The sequence below is a fragment of the Amblyomma mixtum genome, chromosome 3 (assembly GCF_055824585.1).
Source record: "Amblyomma mixtum isolate Tamu chromosome 3, ASM5582458v1, whole genome shotgun sequence".
Taxonomy (NCBI): Eukaryota; Metazoa; Arthropoda; class Arachnida; order Ixodida; family Ixodidae; genus Amblyomma; species Amblyomma mixtum.
This window is the reverse complement of record NC_143014.1, coordinates 297462275-297470681: the sequence shown is the minus strand read 5'-3', so window position 1 is coordinate 297470681 and position 8407 is coordinate 297462275. Positions and strand designations below refer to the sequence as shown.

The window sequence follows — 8407 nt, the reverse complement described above, 5'->3', positions numbered from 1 at the left end:
TAAGTTTCTATTGACGAAATGTACATGCCAGAAAAGGCGAATTCTGCAGAACATCCTCAGAAACCTTTCACGGCACTGCAGAGAGCAAAAAGGAAAATCGCCAACATTCGTCATGAGCTCGTACAATGTACCACAGACGTGGCGTAGATGGGATGTTTGTTCAATTACAGAAAGGAATCGAGTCTCCAGTTGCTGTATAAATGCAAAAGCTGCTTCAGAAGGAACTGTCAAGTTTCCAAAAAACCTATCCGAAATATTATAGGCTTTGAGCATGGTGAAATACTGATGCGGTTTGTTTAGGCCACAATTCTCATCTTTGAGCACTTCGGAGCATGTGCATTCTTCTTCTGTATTTCTAAGAAATTGCCTAATTAGAAATTCAGCAACGTAGTAGGTTGCACAATCCTTTATTACTTCCGAGAATTTCTCTTCAGCTAGAGGGGAAATGTCATCTAAAGCAGGCAAGTCAACGGCGGGAGCAGGAGCCACAGTGTCGCCTACAGATTCCTGTTTCAAAGAGAAGGGCGTCACCGCATGCACGAGATCAGGCCCATCGTTTTCAGAATTTGCGTATTCTGAAACCTTGAACAGCTTCCGAATCATAATGTGTTTCAGAACAGATGTGAATTGAGACACATTAGGATTGGTATTGCATCCGTGTTTCTGTCTCATGCGGCCAAACATGTTTTCCAGGGAATCCTGCTGGAGGCGGCGCGTGAGATGAAACGAGAAATCATAATTGTTTGCGATGCCTTCTAATAGCAGAAGAATGGCTCTAATTGTGACCTGCCATCCAAACGTTGTATGTGGCTGACGCTTTCCTTCAAATTGCCACTTCGATATCCACAATATCTGACTCTCGATAAACTCGGGCAACTCAACGTGGCCCTTACGGATCGCATGCCGCAGCTTCTGTTCTGTCTTTTTTACACGTGAGCTATTCATGCAATCAAATAACTTGTCCACGCAGTCGCAAAAATTAGCAGTTACCATTGCCTCTTGAGGGAGCTCTTTGGCATGCACCATAGCGAGCAAAGCGATTGACACAGAGGAACTGAGGACTTGCGTTGCCCGGTTTACCTTCATTGCAGAGAACGGTTTCTGAAATATGTGCCTATCTAAGTTTTGGAGCCAGCCGCAGTCTCAGTTCGTGTGTTGATTGATAGAGTTCGATAATATGAGACAAATCTGAAATTTCATTTTCGATGTGAAGCCTGTGTGCTTGCAAATTGTTACGGGTAGTTTTGATCAGGTGTAGGACATCAAATATAAAGTAAATACGTTCATCATTTACGAAAAAGAATGGCGTTTCAGTCAACACGCTCAGTGAGTTGGCGAGGCTAATGTTAGTAGCTCCCTGGTCACAAATAACAGCCTTCACTGTGATTCCTATTCCTTTGAGCAGTTCGATCAGAGTAAGAAGTAGGCGACGAGTAGCAAAATATGTTGTAGACGCATGCCCAAATGTGTAGGCAATAGGCTGAACCCATTTTTTGGAAATGCCAGACAGACGAAACATCATGGCCCTGTCCGCTATTGAGGATGTTCTTTCATTTCCATCATCTGTAAACCCATGAAGGACATCTTGTGTAACATCATAGGCAAGATTTTTCTTCAGCATTATTTCATCAAATATTATAGAGCAGACGCGATCACGTTGGCTCCAAGACTCTGTTTTGGAAGCTATGGTAGGAAGTATTCCAAGAATAATTCCAGGGCTCATTTTGACGTTGCTCAGTCATCGTCTCAAAGAACGCTGTGTGGGAAGTGTGAAGTAGGACGACAAAAGCGGTATGTTCGTGGGCCGCGAAAGTGCAAGTGACGGGCGAACTTCTTAAGCCACAAAGGAAACCGCTTCCCTCTGTCCTTCGACCGCATCTTCACGTGACAGTAAATAAGTTGAAATACCTCATCCGTTACATGAGGCCGAATGCACTCTAGAGCTTCTGAAATTGTCGATGGTGTCTTGTGTTCCATTTTGCGTCGTCTTGATAGTCTTTTTGTTCTTGGACACTTTGGCCTGATGTCACCTGATAACGTCCCTCGGTGAGTAGCGGAAGTTCCGTGCATGCGCTGCATTCATAACAGAAGGAGCTGACATAAATACATTGTATAGATTTCATTTCTATATGCACTTACTTTAAAGCCTGTTGCGCTGCTTCTCACATGGTCTGCAGAGTAACGTAAAATGCTACACGAAACTTACCACTCATACAAAAAGAAATCTGGTTGCAGTATTAAAGCGCATGAACTGCATTGTGTGCCATTTCAGGATCACTCAAAAACACATAAAGGTTCATTAGAATGTCATTTGTGTGGAGCGGGCATATTTTATACACAATGACATAAGCCGTCTGTAGAAAGCATCTAAAATGAATAATATCAAATATAATCGTGCACGTATGTCGAACCTAAGCGCAGTCAACAGGCGCCTCTGCCAGGTGTGAGGTCTTTTCATTTTTGCTCCTCTCCCTGTAAGTGCTAGAAAGAAATTAACTCAACTTGAGTAACATGCGAAATGCTACAGCTGGGATAGAATGCCCTTTTCTAGCAACCCGGAACATTTGAGGCAGAAAGTGTCTTAAATTATTATATGTATAAGTTTTAAATACTGACTAAAACCTCATGAAGGTGTGCTTTCAAGCAAACCATTATTCATCTTTATCATTGTACTAATTTCAACCATTACCTAAATTTGAAAGAATTTCTAGTTCTTTTGGCACGGCACATTGTACAACAAAAACTATCCTGCCTCCTGTAATGCTAGCTGTAGACATAGTTTGGTTTTTCCATCTGATTGAAAGAAAAACTTGACTGTTTTCGTGGGCTGAACCAAGTACAAAAGATCGAGAGTTGGCTTAGTCTTACGATGACGTCACTGCTCCTAAATTTGAAGACCAGTAGTAGCGCACTGGTTTGTCCTCTGTCATTCTTCGTCATCGTATTTCGTGCTGCTAGAGTGAAGATAATAAAATCAATACATGTGTGAAATATACGGGCAACTACAGAATGTGTCAACCTCGGAGATTATAGTGTGGCTGTCGTGGGCTTTGGGGCAGCAGTGTCTGCGTATGCAAGTGAATAAGCAACAGTCAGCGGTTCCTGGCATGACAGCAAAAATGACACATTTATGTGTACTGCTGTGAATTTGCCTTAAGGTCGCATGTAGAGTAGGTAACAGCCATTTACAGAACACAAGGTCCTCGGTAATTGTGAATTTCTGCTCGTTTACGGTAAACTATTTCTATTACAATGAATTCCTATGGAGGTCGTGGTAAGTAGCACAAGCCGAAATTTAACAGTAAACTGTTCAGACACTCAGTTGGTTTTCGACCTCACTATCGCAAACCTCATGTGTCGCAAATTATTGGTGCAACTGTACGCGACATCTTATCAACGTCTAGAATTTCACTACTTAAGGTTTTAAGGCTGTACCATTAGTTGTTGGGTCGGCAACAACTTCTGCATCCAGTGCAAGGCAATCTTGACCAGGCCCTGCAGCACAAGACAGTAGAGGACCGGTGTCGCTCGAAAAAAAGCTCAGGCATGCAGATGACGTTTGTTCCGATGAAGCGACTACTGCAATTGTGTGTGAGGATCCAATACCTGCGAAAGCACCGGTGAAGCAGAGTTTAGAGCCGAGTGAATGAACAGTTCTTTATATCAGCAACAAGCTCTGTATTAGCGTGCATGCAAAATTGGAGTGCCGGGTCTTTCACGTAACGTTAATTGATACACCATTCACGAATAAACATTTTATACACCTTTAACGAATAAGACAAACATTGCATTGTTCGTACAGTCACCTTGAGTTGCCAAGAGTATTTTTAAATGCTTTCAGTTAGCTCCTTTGTTACGTTTATTCAAGCACGATTTTAGATAACTCTTTAAAGACCAAATCTTATTTAATGCTGCAGAGCGCGCTGAAAAACCAAATGCGCGACTACTTTATGTTTATATAGTTACCTTGGCTATCTTTATACATGTTTCTTATGAGCATGCGAAAGAAACAACGCGTTTACTCTCACCGGTGGCAGTTGCAGACGGGCATTGAGAACTACTGCTGGAAGTGCTCGAGCTCGAGAGGAGGGATGAGGGTGGTACTGACTCGGTTACTGCGGCATTGGGGCTTGAGTGTATACTGCCAGCAAAAGTAGTACAAGGATTTGCAGAACTGCATTTTTTATCGAGAAATGTACGCTTTAATTGCTGGGATTAGATCGAGTCAATCCTGTGGTAATCATAAATCGTAGCTAGAAGAAGACAATTCAAAGCTTCATTGGCTGGGCGATGTTGCCAAGCGTTTAAAAACACGACAAGCGCTCACTGGAAATTACCTTGAGCGAGCTGACAATCCAAGTGTCCTGTAGGCTGAGCAGTCGGAATAGCCGTCTTCTTCAGCGAAGTCATCCCGGGGTCCATGAAGTCATCAGCGATGAAATCGTCCCCGCAGATACGGTACGTGGCGTACAGCTGGGTTGGCCATTTTTCTAACAGGTCGCCTCTCTTGGCATACTCTATCCAAGCCCTCGACCTGAAAGAATTAAGGCACAGTATAACCTGTAAATATTCGCTTCACTGGCTGAAGAAAAAACGTGCGCATAGTAGCCGGTTCTAACAAGAGATTGGCAGCACTATTTTATATTTTCTTCAAAGTACACAGAAAAGGCTTCAATCACCTGCTGTCACGAGGAATGCGGAAGAACTTCGTCCCCGGCTTTCTTTGCCTTCGCCCGTTGTTCCCACTCCACGAAACACAGCAGCAGCTGCCGTAATTTAATCCGCTCAGTGGCATATTAGTGTGGGCTTATGTACAGGCTGTAAAGATTGCTGCAGTCCTCGAACGACAAAGAAAAATATATTTATTTTATTTATTTAGGACATACTGCAGGCCCAGTGAAGGGCCCTGGCAAAAGGGGCACAATAAACACAATACAAAAAAGCACAAAACAAAAAGTGCAAGTCAAGTAAAAAAAATCAATGAACGGCCTGTTCAGTGGCATCAATGTCAACTGTAGATGATGGTGGTAACTGATTAAACTCGGTAATGGTGTGGGGAAAAAAGAAAATTTGAGTATGTTAGTTCTGGCAAAGGAAGGTTTTAATGATTCAGTGTGCCTGTTTCTTGTTGACCTGGACGTTATCGGTTGGAGATACAAATCGGGGGCCATTGACAGTTTGTTAGTTTTCAATATAAAGAGAAATCTTAGCCTTAGTATTCTACGCAGAGTTTCAAGGGACTGTATATTATGTTGAAGCAACAGAGCAGATGGTGAGTCAGTGGTGCGATATTTAGAAAATATAAACTGAACTGCTTTGCGCTGAATTCTCTCAAGGGCATTAATGTTAGTCTTTGTGTGAGGATCCCAAACAGTGCATGCATACTCAAGTTTTGGTCTAATCATGGTGTAATATGCCAATTGCTTAACCTGAGATTCTCGCTAGGTGGCGCCGCCCTGGTTAGCTGGCTGCCTATCGTGCTCCGCTTTCACCTGCCCCTGGCATAGTCCAGGGATTCGCCCGCCCCTGGATTTCCTCTCCATCGATTCAGGAAGGCTTCCGAAGCACGTGCATACCATCAGCATCACGGCCCGCTGCCGAGCTGGCCCTCCAAGCGCCTCCAAAAGTCTGAAGCGGCGCGGCGCCTCGCTAACCCTAACGCGCCGCGCCTGCACCTCTGCAATGCAGCGTCTGACGAAGACCCTGCAGCCCAGACCCACTGATGCCGCCACCGCGGGGCCTACTCCAACCGCCCACGTCACCGCGCAAACTCCTGTCGCAACCAACACTGTGAGCGACGCTGGGAGCTCCGGATCGACGGCCGCGGCGCAGCCGGCAGCGTTCGTCGTCGCCGCAGCGTCCACTGCTAGCCAACTCCACGCTCTAAGGGACGCCAACACCTTTGGGCCCATAGATGCGTCGCAGCCGCCTGCGTTCGTCGACGCCGCCGATGCCGCCGCGCCTACACCAGCCACATTACCCGCTGACACCAAGACCTGCAGCCCGGCACCAGCGTCGCAGATTGTGCCTCAGGCAGACGATTCGTCGGCAGACATGGACTTCATGGCGTCCCCGGTAGATGACACTCCATCCTCGGAAATAGGCTGGTGCACCATTGGTGCCAGCCGTAAGCCTGCTTCCGCCACCCGACCCCGTTCCGAGCTCATCACTGTTGGCATACAACTCCCTCCTGGTACCCTCAATCCCAAGCTGCCTCTCTACGACGTGCTCGCCGCAGTCACCTCCGCTGCACAACTTTCGTGCAAGACCAGTGCAGACATCACCCTTCAGGCCAAGCCAGCCCAAAGCCTTGTGTTTTTAAAAACCCATTCTCCTCTCACCGCCCACCTCCTACTTTCTATCACGCACCTTCACCTTCACGATAAGCCTGTCAGCATCAAAACTTATTCTCCCCATCCTCCCATCTCATGCCTCGGCGTCATCCATAACGTCGGTGGTCACTTCACTCCTGATGAGCTCATGCATGATCTAGATTCTTTCAAAGCAGATATTCTCGCTGCTCGCATAATGGGATCCACTCAATCAGTGCTCATAACGTTCGCTGGCACCGTCATCCCCCACTTTGTATATTTCAAACACGTTGCCTTCCGGTGCGTCCTCATAAACCTAAGCCTCCCACCTGCACCCGTTGTCTCACTCTAGGCCACCGCGCCCACCAATGCCCCCAGCACAGCGTTCCGGCCAAGTGCCGTCGCTGTGCTGCTCCTCTACCCGCTGACCCTTCCGCTCATGTGTGTGCCCAGCCCTGGTGCGTTCATTGCCAGGAGACCACCCACCCCTCCCTCGACCCTACTTGCCCCTTCCTCCTTGCTAAACAACGCGAGTGTGCTAAAGCTGCATACCTCCGACGCCTAGCTTTCCGCCGCGCCACTCAACCCACCACCCCTCCTCCTCCTCCTCCTCTAATCATGAATCTCCATCAGCTCCGATCACGTCACCACCAGTCTCCTACGCCGCCATAGTTAAAGGATCCTCTCCATCCTTGACTGACGAGAGCCGCTCCTTCGACCTGCGGCTCGCAATGCTGGAACGCCAGCAGCGAGAGCAGCAGCGCATTTCCCACGATCTACAACAGCAGATACATGCCTTGACTCAAACCCTCCAGACAACCACCTCCTCTCTTACTTCCCATCTTAGCAAGCTAAATGAGCACCTTGCCACGTTTACCACTCCCTCCTCCAGCGCCCAGGTCGCCCCTTTGGCTGACCTTGTCGAAACCACCACACAGGCACACCACACTCGCTTGGTTCAGCTGGAAACTTCGGTTCTGCAGATTCTCACCACCCTCCAAGCACAATCAAAGCAATGGGAATCCTTCACATCTATGCTCCAATCCGTCCATGAGTCACTGCCCCCGGAAAAAATGAAGGAACGCGTACCATCGCGTTCCTCTCCACTATCATAATGGCGTTTAGCGAGGACCTCGAGATTGTGCAGTGGAACTGCCGAAATCTTTGCCACAATAAGACCCCCCTCCACCAGTATCTACTCACCCGCCCCTCTCTGCCTCATTTTCTCCTTCTCCAGGAGACCCCGACGGCCCGCAATGTCACAGGCTACTGCGCCTACCATGCCACTACGGCCACACCACTTGCGTCTATTTATGTACGCAGTGACGTGCTCGTAGAGCAAATTGACATCCCCTCCATCCTCCTTAAATATTTAGTTGGTGTGGTTTATTACCACCCTTCTACCCGCATCTCACTCGTCCTTTTGTCTTTTTACAACCCCCCTGTCACTTCCTCTTTATTCTCTGCTCTGGGCAAATTCCTTCACTCTCTTCCTTCTACCTCCCATCTCCTCTTTGGTGGCGACTTTAATGCCCCTCACACACTCTGGGGCTACCCACAAACCCTCAAACCCGGCCGCCTCCTCCATTGTCTGGCTCAGGAATGCCACCTCACCCTTCCTAATACTCCTGGCTCTCCTACTCGAGCGGGAACTGCCTCACAACGCCCCACAACACCCGACCTCACTTTCTCTCGGGGTTCACTTTCCTTTCACTGGCACCTAGGTGACAGCCGAAACTCTTCTAAGTGACCACTTTCTCATCCATATCACCACCTCTCCTTCCCACATCCCTCGCTGTAATCCGGTTATTCACACTGACTAGCATGCCTTTCGCACTAATCCCGCCTCCGACTCCTTTCAATTCTACGACGACTGGACGTCGCGCATCTCTGCAGCGCTCACGTCCAGTAGCCGTCGCGTTCGCTCTCGTTACCCAATCCAAGACCAAGATCCTCACCTTCTCCGTTTATGGCGTCGCCGTAAACGTCTTCAACGCTCATTTCGCTCCCAACCACACAATGCCCAACTTTCCTCCCGGATCACTGCTCTGCGGGCCGAGATCGTCGCCCACTGTGCCTCCCTCGAGCACTCTCGT

At 47.8% G+C, this 8407-nt stretch overlaps 1 protein-coding gene across 2 annotated transcripts; it reads right to left on the bottom strand.

The window, feature by feature from the left end:
* Positions 1 to 1945: 1945 nt before the first annotated feature.
* Positions 1946 to 6014, bottom strand: LOC149355324 (uncharacterized). 2 transcript variants are annotated; one of them, XM_089577617.1, is made up of 4 exons: positions 4680 to 6014; positions 4338 to 4534; positions 3436 to 3606; positions 1946 to 3065 (listed from the first exon to the last, which is right to left on the bottom strand). In XM_089577617.1, exons 1-4 carry the CDS (start codon positions 4793 to 4795, stop codon positions 3028 to 3030), a joined length of 522 nt encoding a protein of 173 aa, XP_089433743.1. In that variant the 5' UTR covers positions 4796 to 6014; the 3' UTR covers positions 1946 to 3027. The 2 variants fall into 2 exon arrangements, with proteins under 2 accessions (XP_089433743.1, XP_089433742.1); XM_089577616.1 differs by having other exon boundaries at positions 1946 to 2073.
* Between the last annotated feature and the right edge of the window lie 2393 nt (positions 6015 to 8407).

Excerpts from the sequence above, each read along its gene's own strand:
- LOC149355324 (XM_089577616.1), bottom strand. The coding sequence starts at position 4,795 with ATGCCACTGAGCGGATTAAATTACGGCAGCTGCTGCTGTGTTTCGTGG. Across the intron at positions 4,535-4,679 it reads CGCATTCCTCGTGACAGCAG|GTCGAGGGCTTGGATAGAGT; the intron begins GTGATTGAAGCC and ends TAATTCTTTCAG. Across the intron at positions 3,607-4,337 it reads GGATTGTCAGCTCGCTCAAG|GTATTGGATCCTCACACACA; the intron begins GTAATTTCCAGT and ends GTGCTTTCGCAG.